This window comes from Cydia pomonella, chromosome 10 (genome assembly GCF_033807575.1).
Source record: "Cydia pomonella isolate Wapato2018A chromosome 10, ilCydPomo1, whole genome shotgun sequence".
Lineage (NCBI taxonomy): Eukaryota > Metazoa > Arthropoda > Insecta > Lepidoptera > Tortricidae > Cydia > Cydia pomonella.
In genome coordinates this window covers 22,605,883-22,628,965 of record NC_084712.1, presented here as the reverse complement: position 1 = coordinate 22,628,965, position 23,083 = coordinate 22,605,883, and the positions used below count along the sequence as shown (strand labels likewise).

At 40.4% G+C, this 23,083-nt stretch overlaps 1 protein-coding gene across 3 annotated transcripts; it reads left to right on the top strand.

The window, feature by feature from the left end:
* Positions 1–1,125: 1,125 nt before the first annotated feature.
* LOC133522440 (uncharacterized) lies at positions 1,126–20,851 on the top strand. 3 transcript variants are annotated; one of them, XM_061857793.1, is made up of 9 exons: positions 1,126–1,260; positions 2,406–2,517; positions 3,725–3,871; positions 6,231–6,328; positions 8,131–8,282; positions 13,169–13,251; positions 15,499–15,704; positions 17,440–17,451; positions 20,595–20,851. In XM_061857793.1, the coding sequence occupies exons 1-9, from the start codon at positions 1,197–1,199 to the stop codon at positions 20,804–20,806; spliced, it is 1,086 nt and encodes a 361-aa protein (XP_061713777.1). In that variant the 5' UTR covers positions 1,126–1,196; the 3' UTR covers positions 20,807–20,851. The 3 variants fall into 3 exon arrangements, with proteins under 3 accessions (XP_061713777.1, XP_061713779.1, XP_061713778.1); XM_061857795.1 differs by lacking the exons at positions 1,126–1,260; positions 2,406–2,517 and adding an exon at positions 2,536–2,775; XM_061857794.1 differs by lacking the exons at positions 1,126–1,260; positions 2,406–2,517 and adding an exon at positions 2,968–3,031.
* The last annotated feature ends 2,232 nt before the right edge of the window (positions 20,852–23,083 follow it).

Sequence of the window (23,083 nt, the reverse complement as noted above, 5' to 3'; positions counted from 1 at the left end):
GACATAGAAAACATCTATGACTCACGAACAAATATCTGTCACAAATAAATGCCCTTACCGGGATTCGAACCAGGGCCAGGAGCATATTCCGTCAGTCATCGCCTCCCGGCTGATACTTTGTCAGATGTTAGTTTAAATGCTGTTTTAAATTTAGAAACCGTCAGCCGGTTCTATCGCGGTGGAATGACCGTCAGCTGTAAAATGAACATGTAAAAAATACGCGCCTACCACTTTATTATGTACGGCAAGGTATGCGTAATGTGTAAATTGCGTAATCTGTTGATGGCTTTTCAGGCGTTTACGCCTGATGAAATGCTACATGCAAAGTTTCATGGTTTGTTATTGCTATTATAAAATGGTATAGCACTTATTTTACACCTGTTCATGCGACCAGCTGATGTTCTTACCACCGCGATGTAACCGGCTGACGATTTTTTTAAAGTAACAATAGCATCTGAACTATCATTTGACAGAGTATCAAACGGGAACCGATGACAATTTTTTCTTTGTTTTACGTGTTTCGGTGGCTACCATTCCTCAACCCACCAACGGAGCGGCAGCTGACGTCCACGAGGGTTTACTATACCTAGCCGTTAACCACTACACGACTTTTCGGCCGGGAGACGATGAGTCATGGAAATCTGTTCCTGGCTCGCGGTCTACAGGACCATCGGCTTCACAGGCAGGGTCCCACTATAGGCACGACCGAGTCATTAATTATTTTTCGTTGTAATAAAATAGTTATTTACGATACAAGTGCAGAAAATTGGAAATTCGCACGTGTATCGTACAATGTTTTACAGTACATATAGCATATGGCTCTAAAGTTTCGACATATGCACGGAAAGTGCTCGTGCGGGAAAGTAGGACCATATGTACTGTAATAGTACATTACGATACAAGTGCGAAAAATAGGAAATTCGAAACGAGTGGCGATAAATTAAAACACGACCGCACATGTATCGTACAACGTTTTACAGCACGTATGGTCCTTTAAATGTTCAACACAGTAACGTAATATGCCAATATATAGAACTATATGTACTGTAAAATAATGTAAAACATTCAACCGTGCATTGCAGAAATTAATCGCGTACTAAGTGAAATTGGAATGAAAATCAATTTAACTTTATACGCAGATGCTAGATATAGGTTTGATTTGTATTTCGTCATAACAATCACTGATAGTGTAAGGAATGTCTTTTCACTTAAAAATATTATCGATACAAACGAAAATAGTAGTGACAATAATTGTGATTTGTACGTATTGTTTTACACCGTCCTTTAGCGGCTTAGGAACGCTTCGGCCCCAGTTTCATTTCGTCATCTCCATAAATCGTCCGCAGTGTTATGTCGTCACCCTACAATTCCTAATTCGTAACCTTCCTAACTCGTCCACTTTCTTATATCGTCAATACCCCATTTTGTCTAAATTCCTATTTTGACCATAGTGCCAACTCGTCCAATATCTGATATCGTCAATATACCATTTTTGTCTACGTTCCTATTTCGACCAAAGTGCCAATATTTGACTGACTTTGACGACTCCGTCGATTCTAAAACCATAGCGAGCATCCAAAAGTCCCAAGCCTAACTATTACTATGCTATGTAGTTGACGAGTTGGCACTGTGGTCTAAATAGGAATGTTGACGAGTAAGCACTATGGACGAATTAGGAGTGTTGACGAATCGGCACTGTAGTCTAATTAGGAATATAACCAAGTTACTACAGTGGCCCACGTAAGAAAGCGGGCGAGATAAGAAAGTGACGATATAGGAATGCTGGCGAATCGGAACAGCAGACCAAATGCGAATGAGAACTACTTAAGAAGTTGACGAAATGAAACTGAGGCCGAAGCGGTCCTGAGCCTCTTTAGCAGACATATAGATCGTGTCAATCGCGACGACGCGGGCTTGTCTTGTATTGTCATGTTATCAGTGCCGGATTAACCATTAAGCAAAATAAGCACTTGCTTAGGGCACCACGTCTAGGGCGGCACCAAAATCGTAGGAACAAAAACGCGCAGGCTGCATCAACATCGCAGTCGTAGTGTAGTACTTATGTACACGAAACTTTTTGGTATGTGTGTACCCATCTGATAACGAAGGGTCGTAAGAGAGTGAGGACACGTAAGCACATCTCCAACCTTACGCGGAGGCCCTCAAAGCTCTTGGTCAAAAAATCTTACCGGGCTTGTGGCCAACCGATTTTCTCGACGTAGATTACAGAATTTGTAGCGAATTTTGCTCTCTTGCACACCAGATGTGTCGGCCAGGCCGAGTTGCTGCAGAGCCGCGATCCTGCGACCTAATTGTCAAAGTGTAATAAAGGGCCCCGCGAAGGCCGAAAACCAAAAGTATCTTGTCAAGTTGCGCTGGTTTAGTTTCCAAAAATAACCTTACAGGCCTTGTGGCCCATGCAGCACCCCCAAGACGACCGACCAGGAAGAGGACAACCAAGACGAGGTGGATGGAGGACCCGGTATACGTACAGGCCTTCGTCTCCAGGATGATGGGGTATAGTATACCTACCCACATTCATTTATACTTTACATCCCAAAGACGAACGGCCAAGTAGAGGACAACCACGACAAGATAGCTGGAGGACCTGGTATACGTGCAGGCCTTCGTCTCCTGGATGATGGGGTATAGTATAGCTACCCACACTCTTTTATACTTTACATTCCGAAGTTGACCGACCAACAAAACGGCAACCGCGACAAGATAGCTGGAGGACCTGGTATACGTACAGGCCTTCGTCTCCAGGATGATGGGGTATAGTATACCTACCCACATTCATTTATACTTAACATCCCAAAGACGAACGGTCAAGTAGAGGACAACCACGACAAGATAGCTGGAGGACCCGGTATACGTGCAGGCCTTCGTCTCCTGGATGATGGGGTATAGTACCTACCCACGTTCATTTATACTTTACATCCCAAAGACGAACGGTCAAGTAGAGAACAACCACGACAAGGTGGATGGAGGACCCGGTATACGTGCAGGCCTTCGTCTCCAGGATGATGGGGTATTATACCTACCCACACTCAATTTTACTTTACATCCCAAAGACGAACGACCGGATCTATCGGAGCATTTTTTTTTTAAATTAAAAACTGATCGGCGATTGGCTCTAGTCACACCTGATGGAAAGTGAAGACAGGGCCTAAGATGGAGCTCACCGATTCAGTAGTAGCCTATTCACTCTTGCTTTAAAGAGACCGAGGTCATATTTATCAGGGAATACAGATGGCGGGAGCGCATTCCATTCTTTTGTCCGTAACAAAAAAGAGATAAAGAGATAGCCCTCCCTTCCCGCCTAGTTTTTAAAGTTTGCCGCCTTTTTCTACTGACGGAAATGGTGAGCCAAACTATAGGTTTATCTGCAGTGTGCAGCGTGTCAATTGACTAAGTCCCACGGTAAGCCAAGAAGGCTTGTGTTATGGTACTCAGACAACGATATATTATAATATACAAATACTTAAATACATAGAAAACATCCATGACTCAGGAACAAAAATTTGTGCTCATCACACAAATAAATGCCCTTACTCGGATTTGAATCCAGGACCATCGGCTTCATAGGCAGGGTCAGTTGACGTCTTTGGCGATCAAAAGTGCTTGTATATGTACCTATGTATATACAAGAAAATTACCACAAACGTGATTTCCGAGTAATAGACTATATTATGAAAAGCTTATCTAAAAGTTATTTTCACAGTAAGTATCCCCTGAAAAACGAGAAAATGGAAGACGGCGTGTTGGGCATCTCAACAGGAGCAAACCTGGGTTACGAGCCGTATTGGACAGATGTGCCTGACAGACCGTGGAAGGACAAATGTGCACGATGCCCCGAGCTCTTTAAACGGTTAGTTACATATTTTGTTTACTCAAACGCCCGGGAGATGTCGCTGCCACGTGCGGCGCGAATTCTACATCGCGCTATCGTTTGATTTTCGGGAAATGACAGGAAACAAAAATAGTGGGGATTCTTTAATATAGGTATATTCGGTATTATGTACTGATTAGAAAAGTGGAAGAAAACTTTTTATGTCGTCAAAAATAAAATATTTCTATGGGATAGGCAAGGGGCAGGTTGTCCAAGTCGGCCAACGCTCGCGTCAAAAAATATTTCTTCTAATTTTTTGACGCGAAAAATAAAATGTTTCTATGGGGCAGGTCGGCCAAGTCCGCTAACCCTACCATAATCTTAATAGGCCCTGCAGTGGCAGCATGGTTCCATTTTCATCGCTTGTCACTATGCCCGTCACTTTCGCATTTGCATACTTTTAGAACGTGACAGGCATGGTGACAAATGATAAAGAACCGACCATCTTAGCCCTACTGCAGTACAGTAGTAGAAATTACTCTATGTTAGCTTTCGTTATGTGTGCCTGACAGACCATGAAAGGCGAAATGTGCATGATGCCCAAAGAGTAAACTGAGTGACGAGAGATGTCGCTGTCACGCGCGGAGCGAATTATACGGTCTCGTCTGAAAATATCGATACGGACAAAGTGCCAAAATTATGTATACACTACCCTAATAAATGGGCCATAAAGTCCTGTATGCATATTTTTGGCACATAGATCGTGTCGATGTTTTCAGACGTAACTGTACGTCGTGCTAGCGAGCGTTTGTTTTTTGTGGAGTGAAATAACGAGTTTTTAGAACGATAATCGTTTTATGCGATTAATTTTCTTTCCTAGTCGGTTTTGTGTTATAATTACTAATATTTCCTTTGTTCAAAATAGTTTGATAAAATATTAATAGTAACAAATTCGATTCGCCGATTTTGTTGCAAAAAAAATGCGAAAAATGTGACGTCACACCAGGGGGGAGGGGTTTGCCAAATGTGACCAAGTGTGACAAGGAGGGGGGAGGGGTCAAAAAACCTAGAAATTCGTGTGATGTAATTAATGGATGACCCCTTCCTTGAATTCTTACTCCACGGCAAAGGACTCCAAAGGCCTAACTTACGATCCATCTTTCATCATTTACTTACTTATTTTATTTAATATACATAGTTAAAGATATAGATAGTAGTAAGGATTCCGAGAATCTGCCACATTTTAGTTATTTAAGTACATATTACGTCTAATTTGGACTACTAATGCGTCAAAATGGTGCAAAAACCAACAGAATTGGGAATTAGGTAATTAGATAGGTAGACATACTTTTTTTTATACCACGACGGTGGCAAACAAGCATATTTATTTTTAGATTTAGTTTTTAAGTTTTATAGTTTAATTATGTTTTATACGATTACATTATTTTATTTATTTATTTAATATATATAATATTAGCACTAACAGATAAACCTTACATGCTAACACTCAGATTACATTTAGGTATATTTACTTCTTAACTTATAATAGCAATATACAATACATTTCTTTTTTTTTAGGTAGTTTGTTACATATTTAATTTTAACAATTTGAAATATAATTTAGTTTATAAAGGCTTAAAGTATAGCTATGTTTATTTTGTGTTGGATTATCTCAGTTCTGCAATGGAATTCCTCATGGTGTCCACAGAACGAAATGAAGTACATATAAATACCTATATCTATCTATACTTGACGAGGCCAATGATGATCGCTATGACAATTCATTTTTCTATGAAGTAACTGTCAATGTAAAATGGTTTTGTGGTTTTTTTTATGCTTATAAATACTGTAAAAACCTATTTCTTAAATTAAGTGTATCCAAAAGTGAAATCGAGAAACTGTCATACGGATCATTATCATCTGTCAAGTTAATTTAACTCTCATTTCTGTTGGTTTTTGGGCCAGGCTCGGCAGGCTACATACAAAGGTGACCATGGTCCTTTTTAGGGTTCCGTACCCAAAGGGTCAAATGGGACCGTAATACTGAGACTCCGCTGTCCGTCCGTCCGTCTGTCACCAGGCTGTATCTCATGAACTGTGATAGTTACCCAGTTGAAATTTCTACAGATTATGTATTTCTGTTGCCGCTATAACAACAAATACTAAAAACAGAATAAATTAAATATTTATTTCCAATCTCGAGGTTCTCATCCAATCACCGAAGTTAAGCAACGTCGGGCGGGGTCAGTACTTGGATGGGTGACCATTTTTACAGATAATGGTACGGAAGCCTTCCTGTGCGAGTCCGACTCGCACTTGCCCGGTTTTTTTTATTTACTTCTAAATAATTGTTAGTATACCGCTGCCCGGAGTACTTAATAAAATATACTTGTTGAAGCTACGGGAGGGTGTGTGCCATGGACAGCACAGGAGAAGTGTTGGTCAACATCACGATGTGTAAATTGCTGCAAATGAACTGCCTCGCCGGCATAGTGGGTAAGTCGATTTTTTTGGACAGAGGGCATCGTAAGCTCTTTAGGGATTTTATTCAGGGCGCTTATATAGCCACCTGCAATAATTTACGGGGTGAATATTCGGGGTGATTCATGAGACGTGAGCAGAGACCATCATTTTTTTAAATAAAACAATCACGCTGTCTTTCCGTTATTTAACTTTTTGCTAAGGACAAATTTTATTATATTTAGGTAAGTACTAACTTTGAATATTGCATATTTTACACTGTATCTTGGTTGACGTGATCTGGTCCTGGCAGAATATCAGTGCCTCTCCCATAGGGTGAAGCGTAATACTCAGCCAGAACCCTTTTGTTTTGCTGCGACGCACACAACATTTCCTATATGTATGGAACAGTATTATTTCAATGTATATTTTTTTTCTTTGTACTTCTATTTTGTATTAATGTGTATTTCTCTCGTATAATTTTGTATTATCTGTTTTTTTTGTCATTTTATTAATTGTATTTCCTGTGTGTATTGTGGCAAACAAATAAACGGATTATCTATCTATCTATTATCTACAATCACGGACACCCTACAACGCTTAATTAACAAAGATAAGACCTCTTTAACCATCATGACAGCACTTTGTTTACGAAGAAAACATTTGAGTGAGATACGATTTTTCAAAAGTAACCTGACTCGGATGACATTAAATTTGTCACTTGCTATGGATAAAACAAAGAGGGTGACCATAAATGTCGTAAATAAATTAATACTTTCTTTAAACAGTAAAAAATAAATTAACGTTAATCTCACAAATACTGTATGAAACAGTTGCTTATAACTTACTGAATAGGCAGGCTTGATCCTGCTCACGTCTCCTGAATCACCTGTATAGGTCATACTGAGCAACTTTTACTAGTAGCCCAACCCCGAAATCGTTAAAATAATTGGCTGTTTCTGTTTCATACATTTTGGCTGACATTTGACATTTTCTATGGGAGAGTAATTTTTTTTTTCACGATTTCGGGGTTGGTCCCATAGTAAAAGTTGCTCAGTATGACCTATATATTTAGCCCGTAAATTATTCTTCTTCTTCCTCCTGCCCTTATCCCACGTTATGTGGGGTCGGCACAACATGTTATTCTCTTCCATTCTCCTCTATCTTTCGTCACCTCAGCACTCGCTCCTTTCTTTCTCATATCCTCTTTCACACAATCCATCCATCGTTTTTTCGGTCTACCATCCGCTCTCCGTCCATCAACATTCATTCCTATCATTCTTTTTCCTATACGACATTCATCCCTCCTCATTAAATGCCCATACCACGCTAACCTACCACTCCTTATCTTCTCCGCTACCGGTGCTACTTTCAAACTTCCCCTTATATACTCATTCTTAATCCGATCCTTTCTCGTCACTCCACACATCCATCTCAACATTCTCATTATTTCAGGTGACTAAATAAACAACCTTTGAATTTGAAAATTCGACCCATGCCGCTGAGCAGTTTTAGGCATATCCCGTAATTGCAGAAGACTCTGTTTGGATTACACTCCTGGACAATATAGGCCTTGGTCAATTTTTCTTTCGTGTATGACATTTACTTCAGTTTATCACCTGGGCCCGTAGCCAAGATCACTATCGTTCGCAGAGAAACTAAATGAAACGCTATTTGTTTCTATTGCACTAATATGAAAGTGTGATGGAGAAGCAGTTAGCGTTTCGTTGTCATAGCGCAAACGATTTTCATCTTGGCTAGGCCTTCTGAAGTCTATCTAAAATATAAATATGTAGGATAGCATTTTACTACTTTAAAAACATTTATTGTGATTGCAGAAGGAAATACAACGGGAATATCGGAAGACTGGGTAGACAAAGACGACTATTTCGTGGTCCAGGACGGCTGGGCCCGCTTCGTCGTCCGCCTGGATATGGATCTGACGGTCCAATTGTCGTTAACTCCTGACCAGAACTACCCTAACTACCAGGTACCAGGCCTAGAACTACGCCTTGAAGTTTAAATGTCCCTTTTTAGGGTTCCGTAGTCAACTAGGAACCCTTATAGTTTCGCCATGTCCGTCTGTCTGTCTGTCTGTCTGTCTGTCCGAGGCTTTGCTCCGTGGTCGTTAGTGCTAGAAAGCTGAAATTTGGCATGAATATATAAATCAATAAAGCCGACAAAGTCGTACAATAAAATCTAAAAATTTAATTTTTTTTAGGGTACCTCCCCTACACGTAAAGTGGGGGTGAAATTTTTTTTTCGCTTCAACCCTAGAGTGTGGGGTATCGTTGGAAAGGTCTTTCAAAACTAATAGGGGTTTTTAAGAAACATTTTTTGATAAAGTGAATATATTCGGAGATAATCGCTTCGAAAGAAAAAATAAATGTCCCCCCCCCCCCCCCCCTCTAACTTTTGAACCATAGGTCCAAAAAATATGAAAAAAATCGTGGAAGTAGAGCTTAAGAAAGACATTAAATGAAAACTATAGCGGGCATGATCAGTTTAGCTGTTTTTGAGTTATCGCAAAAAGTTTTCCCTTCATAGTAAAAATACTTACTTTAATTAGGTACTGATTATGCAAATTTGTTTAACTCGGGTGAAAGGTACCGTTTCATCCCTTGGTTAACAATTTAATATACTTTAAGCTCCAGTTTAGCTTATTGTGACGGAAGAGTAACTACGGAACCCTACACTGAGCGTGGCCCGACATGCTCTTGGCCGGTTTTATAGTTATCGTTAGCGGTAGCCTTTACCAAAAAAATGTCTGATACATAATTACATAATTATGTTGTCGCATTTATGTACGCTATGCCGTCTTTAATGTATCATACAAGCACAAATGTTGTATCTCACTGATTGTATATATATTGTATTTACATTGTATATATTTATACAGCCCGGCAGCTTAAGCATGTCATACTTACTTCATACGTACATCTCTGGGTCTCAGGAAGTACGTCATACGTACTTCCTGAGACCCAGAAGCAATTGTTTTGTTTTTGATTTTGGAACCCTTAGTTACATAATAAAAGTTTAAAATAGATTTTGGGATATGTACAAAAATTTGTACTCAGGGTCTTAGGAGGTTAAAAGTCTTTGCTTACGGTGACGTCGTTGATAGGGTCGCCACGTTCGCGAATGAAGGTTGATAGAGGCGATGGCTGAGATACGCGTTATACTCGTGAACGGGTGCTGTTTGTGGAGACTGGGCTGTTTAAGCTAACACGGGCTATTATATTTAGTAACTTATTATTCTCTTTATTTCTCTTTCTTCTTAGGTTATTTTTTTTGCAATATGGATATAAAAGTAAAATATAAAAATACTATACAAAACACATATAAACACATTGTAAAAAACTTAACCTAGTGTGCCGCCAGCAGCGGGGCAGGGCCCAAGCTGCCGGTGGTCAGGGCTGCAGAGAGAGGAACCGCCGCACTATCCGCGCCGTGTCCAAGATCACCGCCTTCTGCATCTGACCCTTGATCCAACCACCTAGCGAGAGTCTCTCAAGGTGTTGGTCGAGACTCTTCGCTATGAGACCATTCGCTGAAACGACTATTGGGACAATGATCGTCGAATCAACATCCCACATTTTTTTTTTTATTTTTTTTTTATTTATTCATTTTAATTAACACAGTATAACAGTTAAAACTAAAGCACTGTGAAATTACATATTGAACCTAGACAATCTAGACATGTATAATTGGAAAGAGTTGACATGAAACATAAAAATACTAATTAGAATACAGGTGACACTTATAACACAGAGGAGGGACGAATATCCATCATCTCGCTGAACCTCAGACATTCATCACGCACTGACATCCATCTACTTGCAAACACATCACATTCAGGCGCTGATGCGAGGAGTGAATTCAAGCTGCGTAAAGCTCGAACAAAAGGAGCGTTCCTGCGCGACACAGTTCGGGAACCCGGCACACATAAAAGACAGCGATTACGAGGCCGAAACTCAAATCTAGAAGGTGTTGGGACAAACAGACGCACTACTTGTGTTGTTAACTCGACACAGTCAGAGTCACCGCGTAAGATATTACAGATTGTAGTGAGAAGTGCTGAGCTGCGTCTTACCTCTAGGGAGTTAAATCCCATCATTCCCAACAAAAACTTGGTGGGATAAAGGAATGGGTAATACCCGTACATTTTTTTGTATAGGAAGCGCAAGAACACTTTCTGTACTTTTTCTAGTTGTAAGACATATGTTGTCTCGTAGGGACACCAAACGACAGAGGCCGTCTCAAGCTTACTCCTCACTAAGGCATTGTAGAGCAGTTTTATTGTTCTTGAGTCAGTAAAATCCCTGGCATTTCGAATGACAAATCCCAACCTCTTGTAACAATTACGGGTCAATGCATTCAGGTGCTCATGGAAATTGAGACGAGAGTCTAGAATGACACCGAGATCGCGGATGGAGCTAACACGAACTATTGCGTCTGAACCCAAAATATATGTGTAGTTAAGTGGATTTCGTGCCTTGCTAAAACTTATAACCGCACATTTAGAGACATTAAAGGATAGTCTATTTTTTACGCTCCACTCGCGCAGTTGGTCAAGATCCTTTTGAAGAGATTCACAATCTGAGATTCCTTGTACTCCATAGATCAACTTCAAGTCATCGGCATAAAGAAGGCATCTAGCGAAACTCGGAACGGATGCCAGGTCATTAATCATTATACCGAAGAGCAAAGGACCCAGTACCGATCCCTGACTGACCCCAGACCTAGTCTGATAAGTGTTCGATATAAAGCAGCCATGTTGCACATATTGACTCCTATCGCGGAGATAACTAGCGAAGGTGGCACATGGCGGTTATCTCATGAGCCAAGTCTAGGTACTTGCTGGACTTGTCCTTCTCGGCTTTCACGAGATTCTCATCATGGGGGATGGTGATATCGACGAGCATGGCCCGGCGTTGCGATCGATCTATTATCACGATGTCAGGCTTATTGGCTACAATAGTCCTGTCAGTGATAATAGATCGATCCCAATAGAGCGTGGCACGACCATTTTCGAGAACTGGCGCAGGTGAGTACTTGTAGTACGGTACTTCGCGGTCCACAAGGCGGTATAGAAAAGCAAGTTGCTGGTGAATAATTCTGGCTACGAGATTATGTCTGTGTAAGTACTCGCCGTTAGCAAGATGAGAGCAACCGGAAATGATATGCCTGAGTGACTCTCTCTTAGTAACTTTATTATTAGTATAATTACAGTGAGATACCTCACTCGGTTCTCGTATGTTTTTTTCTCTTAATGAATGTTTTAATTATTCAGGATTTTAACTCTTGGATACCCTATAAATATCTAAATATAATTTGATAAACTATATAATTTTTTAGTTCTGACACTTAGAGACACCTCTAAATATTTATTCATCACACTTGCTCGAAAAAGCATAAGTACATCTTATTTCATACAGGTGTACTGAAGGACAAAGGCCTATTTTGTTTCCGTGGGAGTTATGAATTGTGAAAAAAAAGCTGTAACTTCCTAGGGAGTAAAGGTTTCAATGATTATCAGTGAGTTAGTGACGAAATCAGGTTTTTTTAGATATAAATAAAATCGAAAGTATGAGAGCTATGCCATTGAATTTTTTTATGCTTTATAAGTCCACTATTGACAATGTATCCCGAGTTTGTTTATCTGGTATAATCCAAACCCAAGTTATGAGGGTTCAAAACAACGGCGAAGCGCTTCAAGAAAAGGTCGATAGTGCCCTTGCGCTTCGCTTTGCTCGTCTTGGCGGGGGAACTACCGTGATCAGTGACATATGGCTGAACGTTTATATGCGTAGACGTCATCGAACGTTTGTGTCACGTTTTAAAAGATCGTTTGACAAGTTAAAAGCAGTACGTATATTAAAGTCGGTTTATTTTGTATGGGTAAATACTGTGCACTCCAAGTACTATTAGTGAAGTGGGAGCAAAGTTCACTACAAACATATGCACATACATATATACATTTGTCCCTAAAGCCAGGTATATAGTTTCTATTTTTCTCCGTGAGCTTCTACGGATTATCGTCTTATCTATTGTTTAAAGACCGCAAAGGCGCGTGCCACTATGAAAAAAATAATTATACACTTAGGGACTAATGTCTTGCGACATGTATGTCGAGTTAAGTGGCGCGACGTTGCCGGACTTCGCTCGACATGTCTGGCAACATCGCGTGACACGTGTCGCCAGCGACGTCAAGTAAAGTGGCGCGACGTTGCCGGACTTCGCTCGACATGTTTGCCAACATCGCGTGTCACGTGTCGCCAGCGACGTCAAGTAAAGTGGCGCGACGTTGCCAGACTTCGCTCGACATGTCTTGCAATATCGCATGACACGTGTCGCCAGCGACGTCGAGTGCAGTCCCGCGACGTTGGCGTACTTCCCTCGACACGTCTGGCATCATTGCGCGACACGTGTCGCCAGCGACATCTAGTGAAGTGGCGCGACGTTGCCGTACTACCCTCGAGACTTCTGGCAACATCAATCGACACGTGTCGCTAGTGTCGTCGAGTGAAATGGCGCGACGTTGCCGTACTACCCTCGAGACTTCTGGCAACATCAATCGACACGTGTCGCCAGTGTCGTCGAGTGAAATGGCGCGACATTGCCGTACAACCCTCGAGACTTCTGGCAACATCAATCGACACGTGTCGCCAGTGTCGTCGAGTGAAATGGCGCGACGTTGCCGTACAACCCTCGAGACTTCTGGCAACATCAATCGACACGTGTCGCCAGTGTCGTCGAGTGAAATGGCGCGACGTTGCCGGACTTCGCTCGATATGTCTTATGCTTGTTTGAAAGAAGAAAGAAATGCATTTGTTATTTGTTTGCTCGTAGTACACATAATTAACAACTCCACAGATGATCATCGACGGATGGAATGGCTACTCTAGCGCATTATACAAAAACGGTTACCTTATTCAGAAGACACATGCCAATTATAGGTAAGAAACATATTTCGTATTGGTGCTTGTTGAACTCTGTGATTTTTAACTTAAAAAAATGCTTGAAGTACATTGTGGTCATATGGCTGTATTGCAATATCGAATTTTTGGTCAAATATCTCATTTTGATCGATGCTTTTATTGCCGCCTGTTTTTTTCTAACGATCATTACTATTACTTATTTCTCACTGAGACGATTTTAAGAAATTGAGATTTTATTATAGCCTCGTGGCACCGAAGAAAAAACCGGACAAGTGCGAGTCGGACTCGCCCACCGAGGGTTCCGTACTTTTTAGTATTTGTTGTTATAGCGGCAACAGAAATACATCATCAGTGAAAATTTCAACTGTTCAATTATCACGGTTCATGAGATACAGCCTGGTGACAGACGGACGGACAGACAGCGGAGTCTTAGTAATAGTTAATAGTTTTACCCTTTGGGTACGGAACCCTAAAAAGGGAAGATCAGCTAAACGCCCAGATGAGCCATAAGATCTTTCAATAACTTTATTTTTCACTAGGACTGTACGTGTATGGTTCATCACTAGGCAGTTGGTTGGGATACTTGGGCCACGTAGACCTAAAAATAAACTCCCAAAAAATTATGTTCGTTTATAGTTGACTACAGCGTATCGAAATGAATACAATAGTTGAGTTCCCCACATACATGAAGAGTACGCAATTATAGTTGAAGAAGAATGCTGGTGTCCCCCAAGGCTGTGTACTATCACCCACGCTATTCCTTCTGCATATCAATGACATGCTGCAAATCAGCGGCATTCATTGTTATGCTGAAGACAGTACAGGTGATGCCTCTTACACCGGCCGCTCCAATATCTCTCGGGAGAACGTCATCGAGAGCCGCAACAAAATGTTGGAAATTGAGACTTCCCTAAAAGAAGTAGTAGTCTGAATGGGGTCGACTTAATTTAGTCCGTTTTAACCCTTTCAAGACACAAGATTACCGCAAAAAATTTAGAGTTTGTCGTGTCACCTCGTTTTGAGAGCACTCCCCTGACTGCCACAGCCGTTATCGGAATCCTTGGTGTCGACATCTCGAGTGAAATCCGGTTCCGCAACCATTTACAGGGTAAGTCCAAATTAGCCTCAAAAAAGCTCGGTGTGCTCAACAGATCGAGACAGTATTTCACACCGGCCCACCGCCTACAGATTTATAAGGCGCAGCCCACACATGGAATATTGTTCTCATCTATAGGCAGGGGCACCCCAGTACCAGCTTCTCCCTCTGGACCGCATCCAACGAAGACTGACTCGAATTGTCGACTGCCAGCGTATTTCGGATCGGCTTGACTCCTTGGCGCTGCGTACAGATGTGGCCTCGTTCTGCATTTCGCATATATAACGGGGAGTTTTTGGATTAATCCCTGCCGCTTCTTTTCGCCATTACCCTATTATATATTTATTATAGATTTTCTTCACCACTTAAATGAGTGGCAGTCATTAACTATGCGTTTCTCCAGAAACATCCATGCCTCGCTCAACTAAACTGTGGAATGAACTGTCGCCTGCGATATTTCGGGACCGATACGACCTTCAAACCTTCAAGAAAAGAGCGTATTACTCCCATCTTAAAAGCCGGCAACGCATTTACAACTAGTCTGGTGTCGCGGGTGTCCATGGGCGACGGCAATCGCTTATCATCACCGCCTGTTCGTTTGCCTCCTATACCATTAAAAAAAATTGTTTGGTATACGAAATCTTAATTCGACGAGTAGAAAAAGTAAAATAAAAGTCTTTTGGTAGGTAACTAGCAACGATTATGCATTTGAATTCAGTACCCCTAGTGTAAATAAATTCGATTTTGAAACGTGACGTACGCGTTTGCGTTTAGTCTCATTTTGTATGGGTTTTTGAACAGCGCGCCAAGCGGGACGTTTTGGAAAGTCAAAAATCTCATACAAAATGACACTTAACGCAAACGCGTACGTCACGTTTCGCTGTCGAAATTAGTTACACTAGGGGTACAGAAATATCGCCCTGCTAAAGGAAAAAGTAGGTGCAGCCGAGACGAGTAGGCGGGCAGCCATTACGGGTAGTGAAATTGTAATCTAGCTGAACGTATAAAAAATATAATTATGTATTATCAGAAATCTACCTCGAGCGTTTACATTTCCCACCTCAGATAGACCGTATCTCTTTACAGTCGACTGAAAAACTCTCTATTATATCATATCACGATACTATAAAATACTATTGACAGTTACTTATATTGTAAACGTATTGCAGATCGTTGTTGGGCAAAGAACAGTGGGCAGAATACGTAATCCACTGGGACCACGTGACGGGCTGGCTGCTCATGACACGCTCCTCATACTCGAACTGGAGGTCTGATAAGCTGTTTCACTTAAACGTGTACGATGCCGATCCCTTCCCCATCAAGTATATCGCTGTCGGTGGGAAAAATAACAACCCTGGGGAGTGGATCATTAAAGGTTTGTACTGCCTTGGAACGCTCAACGCTGACGACGACCGCTATACTGCTTTAACCAATAAATATTATAGGACATTATTATAAATATTATAGGACATTATTACACAAATTGACTAAGTCCCACAGTAAGCTCAATAAGGCTTGTGTTGAGGGTACTTAGATAACGATATATATAATATATAAATATTTATAAATACATAGAAAACACCCATGACTCAGGAACAAATATCCATGCTCATCACACGAATAAATGCCCTTACCAGGATTTGAACCCGGGACCATCAGCTTCGTAGGCAGGGTCACTACCCACTAGGCCAACCGGTCGCCAATGTAAAAATAGAAATAGAAATAAAAGTTATTTATTAACAGACCACAGGTAAAAATATAAAAGATGTGGTAATAAGTCCTTGTCCGCAGTCTACCACAGGGGTCTCCAAATTTTTTTACCTCAGAGCCATATTGCACCCTTGAAACTTTCGCGCGGGCCACTATCGGTTTTTGGGCCGGGGAGGGGGCGGTCTACTTGTTGCTGAACCCCTGGATCCTGGAATCAGTTTGACGACCTCCCGTGAGCTGTCGCGTTGAGTGTCCGCGGGCCGGGGTTTGGAGATCTCTACTCTACCACATTTATGGTGTTCAACATTCAATGTCATGCACAACATGCAGTCAAGTTATTTACATACAACATATAACCCTGTATTTTATATAATAAGGTTTCCAATTTTATGTTGTTACGCTACATCTATATTTGTCAAGTTAATCATTATTATTATGTCAGTCTTAGCCGGCCAATGAAGGCAAGCCTGACCGACTCTCGGGGGGATGGGACCCAAGGGACGTCACTTCCCATTCAGCTCGCCACAAGCTGCCCTGGGGGCTTATTATTATGATCTCCGTGGATTTCACGGGCCTATAAATCCCGGTCTTTTGATAGGCTTGCGTGGGGATATAGATCCAATACGTAGATGCCCCTTGGAGAGATTTAATGTCATGTTATATTCTCTTTATTAATTCAATATCTTAGGTTAGGATTTTTTATAATATGGATATAAAAGTAAAATATAAAAACACTTACAAAACAATACAAAAGATATAAACACATTATAAAAAACCTAACCTAGGGTGCCGCCAGCAGCGGGGCAGGGCCCAAGCTGCCGGTGGTCAGGGCCGCAGAGAGAGGAACCGACGTACTATACGCGCCGTGTCCAAAATTACTGCCTTCTGCATCTGACCCTTGATCCAGCCATGTTATATTATTATTATGACATTAATATTTTATAATTTGCCTATGTTATTTATAAAGTAAAGTGGTGAATACAACATGTATGGCGACCTATCTGGCCTAGTGGGTAGTGACCCTGCCTATGAAGCCGATGGTCCCGGGTTTGAATTCGTGGCATTTGTTTGTGTGATGAGCACGCGTAGTTAATGATTCATGAGTGTTTTCTATGTTTATAAGTATGTATTTATCTATGTGTCCAAAAGTAGCCGAAATAACCTCACGTGATTTGTGCACAAGCCCAATGATATGAAAGCTTGTTTTATACTGATCAAAACGTAATAATCCCACAATAGGCGATTAAAGCCTTAATTTATTTAAAAAAAAAAATATATATAAGTGTTTTTTTTTCTTAGTGCTTCTCGCGGCGTAGTTTTTGCCATGGTGATGGGGCGTAGCGTTAAAAATAAAGTATAATAACTTATATTTTATGACAATAACTATTTTTTCTTTGCAGACTTACCTACAGGTCAGTAAATTGATGCAATATAATATATTATGCTCATTTTATATCAATTACAGTCACGGACTTAAATTGTTGAGCCATTTAGGGTTCACTTTACATTGGACATTTCATACCATTAGTATTGATAAACAAATTGGATTGAACTCTAAATGATCCAACCATTAAAGTGACTGTTTACTACCCGCTTTCTGCATCATCTTTGACATACGTTTAGAATGAAACGTTAAGAATGTTAAGATACGACGAACGCACGTTCAATTTAACTTTAATACGACAAATAAAAGCTTACCTCTATATAATAATTTTTCAAAATACTCAAGTACCTACTTTTTTGGGACGCATTAGACATACGAGTAAGTGTTATGTCTGAAAACCATGTGATGATGTTTATGTCGATTATATTCATATTCATATTCATATTCATATTTATTATTAATAATGTACACATACATTACATGTCAAAATTACAATTTAGTTAATACCAACATCTAGATAATAATATAAAAATATTCACATAATGCGTTCAATAAAGTAACAAATTATTAAAAATTATAATATTTTATCATATTCTACATTTGCAATATTTCATCTATGTCATAAAAGGCGTTGTCAATTAGCCATTTTTTTAATTTATTATAAAATGAATTATCGTTTGATATTGTGGCAATTTGTTCAGGAATGGCATTATAGATTTTTGGGCCCATAGCATAGGTCGTTTTGGTAGATTTAGTTAGTCTGAATCTGGATGTTTCGAGTATACCTCTGTTCCTATTCCTTAAACATCTTAGGTTACCCGTCCTATGAGGAAATGTGTCAAAGTTGGATCGTACGAACTTTATGATGTTGAAAATGTACTGCGATGGTAATGTCATTATTCGTAATGATATAAATAGTTGTCGAGCTTACGGTAATTATACGGTAAGTAGAAAGGAATTCCCGGTCCCCATGCAGCGGCTGCTGCCCTCTACCACTTCGCTATTCATGGACGATCTCCTATAACAATATCAAAAGTGTAGTATGTAGGATTCCCGTCTAAATCATATATCAGAATCAGATTTTTATTTGCTAAAACATGGTACAAAGGTCATACATATAAAAAAGGAACTACATGTTTCGTCACAAAGACATGCAAATATTTAAGAATGTCATGTGTATCGCATGCATAAATTACTTATACCTGCTCTATTACAAATGTATGTCATTGAGATATTCATGCCTTAGATGCTAAAAATGTATACAATGCAGTTTTAAACTCTTTAATGTTTCAAGTAACCCTAGACCACAATACAAAAATATTCTAAATCAACCGCGCTGCATGACTGACATTTACAGAAGGAACGCTTACAATGCGAGTATTGTAATATACAATAAATTACCAGTACAAATAAAAGCACTCGATGGCAAGGAATTTACTAAAAAACTGAGATATTGGCTCACTGATCGCTGTTTTTATAATGTAAATGATTTTATGAACCATACGGAGTGATGATATTACAACAATTTCTTAAATTATTTACTGTCTTCTAATTGTATTCTGATTCCAACTGATTCTTACTCTCTATATTACTGCCTCTTTTTAGGGTTCCGTATTTTTTACTGATGTTATGTTACTCTAATGTTATCTTGAGAATTTAAATTCTAATGAATACCCTTTGTATTTGCATACTGTTTAAAACAGTTGGAAAAGGTGAAACGTATTTCTTTTACACTAACACATGTAATCTTTACCCTTTTTCTGCAAATAAATTATTGTTTGTTTGTTTGTTTGTTCTAGGATGCTTTAAGTGGTAATTTATTAAATATTCGTGGGGCCATACCGATTTTGTTTTTAGACACAAAGGCGGTTCTAGATGACTTTATAATTAATTTTTTCCCTGATGTCGCAGACTATTGAATTTTGTAAATTCGTTCATATTACATTTAACATAGGTTGCTATTTCATACACATATAAACAAGGAACTGTCAGTATTTTTAATTCTCTAAAATGAGATATTTGAGTCACAAATGTGACATGTCATTGTTAATGACTGATCATGTCCGCTATAGTTTTCATTTAATGTCTTTTTTAAGCTCTACTTCCAAGATTTTTTTCATATTTTTTGTACCTATGGTTCAAAAGTTAGAGGGGGGGGGGGGACACATTTTTTTTTCTTTCGGAGCGATTATCTCCGAATATATTCACTTTATCAAAAAATTATTCTTGAAAACCCCTATTAGTTTTGAAAGACCTTTCCAACGATACCCCACACTCTAGGGTTGAAGCGAAAAAAAATTTCACCCCCACTTTACGTGTAGGGGAGGTACCCTAAAAAAAAAATTTGATTTTATTGTACGACTTTGTCGGCTTTATTGATTTCCATGCCAAATTTCAGCTTTCTAGCACTAACGACCACGGAGCAAAGCCTCGGACAGACAGACAGACAGACAGACATGGCGAAACTATAAGGGTTCCGTTTTATGCCATTTGGCTACGGAACCCTAAAAAAGGATAGTATTTTATTTCATCATTATTGAAGTCGGTTTTCTTTTTTTTGTAAAACAAAATTATTTCGGAAATAACGATGTATAAATTCTGAAACGTTATTCGACTAAACATTCTTTAAACGAAAAGATTACTCTGCCAAATGAAAATGGTCCAATAATGGTTCTGACAATTTACACAGAAGCGAACTGTACCCCTAGTGTAAATAAATTCGATTTCGAAACGTGACGAACGCGTTTGCGTTAAGTCTCATTTTGTATAGGATTTTGAGTTTCCAAAACGTCCCGCTTGGCGCGCTCTTTCTAAATCCAATACAAAATGAGACTAAACGCAAACGCGTACGTCACGTTTCGAAATCGAATTTATTTACACTAGGGGTACTGAACTGTATGTGAACCAAGAGTTTTCGTAATGTTAATCGACCAAATGCTACATCTACAAATGAATCACTCTGCGAAACGTTGTTCGGCGAATCGTTTTCTGCAAATCGATAATGAGATAATCTGCGAATTAATTTTCGGAGAATCATTAGGTACCCATATTCTTAAACTATTGAGCTGATCTGAGGTGGCGAAAGGAATTCTGCGATAAACCAGTGCAACTTAATTGTATTTGGGTGTGATTTGTTTGTTGTGGTTTGACAATGAACTTATTTTTAATTAGGTTTCGTCGTGAACGAACTGTCTGCTTGCAAAGACTCCAGACCAGGCATGGCACGGCCAGTGGTGACCAACCCCACTGACGTGCCTTTCATCTTGTCGCGCCACTCGCCGGCTAACATTGGCTTCTTCTCGAGGGTCAACTACGCGGGCGTGCAGCAGGGGAACGCGACACACCTCGGGAATGTCTCGTTTCTTACCAGGGAAGAATACTGAAATCTATGACTTTTACACTGAAAGCAATAAAAACTGTTAACTTTTTTTTTTTTTATTGACAATAACAATATACATAATGGATATATACAGATGATTACTATAGCTAGCTTATATCTAAAATAGGCCTGTTGACGCTAGAAACTCATACGTACCTGTGTGGGATGATGTTCCAGTTACTTTTCTAAGAACTTTCCTAAAACGTTTTACATACCTAAAATCTGCCATAAATAATAATAGTTTATAAATACATAAATAAATACACATATATATGATGTAAAATATAATATAAATATCCTAATGTTACTTACCTGTAACGCCATCTGTGTACCTAGTTAAGTAAACAGTTTTTTATAATAAAGCGTAATGTGAAGGAAGTGGTATGCATGTGTGCATCGGTTGACCTCTAGTCGCCATTGCACCTTGTCAAAGCGCACACGTATACCGTTCGCTCGCATTTATGGCAATTTTCGACTCAAAACCGTCTTCTCACTCCCGCACCATACCTACAATCGACAAAGTGGTCCTTCGAACCGGATCACGGGAACAAAACCTGTAAGCAGGACTAGTTGTACGATGCGCAGTACAACGCCGCGCAGTGTTATTCAAACGCGACGCATGAAGAATGAAGCATCGTCCAATCTAGTGGAGAATGATGGAGAACCGTCAGCTCAGCAACCCCAGCCTATGCCTGAGCAACAATCTAAAAATAATGTGGAAACCAAGAACGACCTTGTGGAGCCGCACCCTCCGCGCAGTAATAAATCAGTATCCTCGTCGGTTTTTATGGCAAAAAAAATGCAGTTAGAACTTGAGGCTGCAAAGTGTAAGGCTAGAATCGACAAAGAATTAATCGATAAAAAATTAGCTTTGGAGATCGCAGCTCTGGAAGTGCAATCAAATAAAAGTGACAGATCTCATCGTTCTGCTAGCTCCAGTTATAAAAAGGTTGAAGAATGGCTCATGCGCAGTAATCAAATTACAGAAAAAGAACCACGTCAAGAAGTTCAACAACCCGAAACGACCAGCGGCGTTAACGGCGAGCCGACCGCCGTCCCCGCCGATAAGCCGGGCGCGCCGTGCGCCGACTACCCGGCCGCCGCTGCCGCTCTCGCTGATGAGCCCGTCGCTTTTCGCACCGATGAACTAGACGCTGTTCACGCCAAGTTGATCGCCCTTCACGCCGATAAATTGACCGCCGACCGCACCGACAAGCCACCGACTAAGCCGGCTCCGCAACCCACCGCTCAGCCAACTCCGCAACCCTCCACTCAACCAACTCCGCAGCCAGCAGCTCTGACAGCATCCCAGCAGTCTGCGCGTGATTTGAGCGATATCGAAAAATTTGCTAACGCGCTGCAAAGTGCCATTAGTGCCTCAACTTCGAAAACCCAAAGCCCAGAACTAATAGCCAGATTGGTGACATCTAAGGACTTGCCGTTGTACTTCGGAGACCCCATGGAATGGCTGCAATTCAAAGATGCTTATGAAGAGACAACATTGCGCTGCAAATTCAGTGACTCAGAAAACGTAGGCCGATTGCGCAAATGTTTACGTGGCGATGCTAAAGAGGCAGTTGTATCGATGCTCAGCGGCAAAACTGATCCAAAGATTATTATGCAGACCCTCGGACTTCGTTTTGGTCACCCAGAAGTGATTATTAACAAAATAGTCAACCAAATCAAGAAACTGCAACCGCTGTCTCAAGCTTACCACAATGATATTGTTGTTTTTGCTACAAAGATAAAAAACTTTGCCGTAACCGCCCGCTCCATTGATCAAGCTGATTATTTACGGAGCCCGGAGCTAATAAACACCGTGCTGTCTAAGTGTCCAAGTGTTCTTATAAATCGGTGGGGTGACTACGCATATGAACATTTATGTGAAAGTAATAGGTCAAAGTTCGAACATTTATCGGATTTTTTAGAACGAGAGGCTATAAAGGCAGCCTCAGCAGGAGTGTCTCACATTTACAGTCAAGCTGAGAAGAATAGAAAACAGCATGAAGAGCGACGAGGTAGCCAACACCCTATTCTACTAATGACTGACACAGAGAAATGCAACTTCTGCAAAGTATCTAGCCACCCACTGCCAGACTGTCCACGGTTCAAGCGAGCGATGCAGCGCGATCGCTGGCGTTATGTACGCTTTAGCAAATTATGTTTTAAGTGCTTAATATCACAGCATGATAAGCAGACCTGCCCCGCCGCGGCCTGTAACGTGGATGACTGCGGCCAGGATCATCATAAATTACTACATTGGATTCCAAAGAAGAACAAT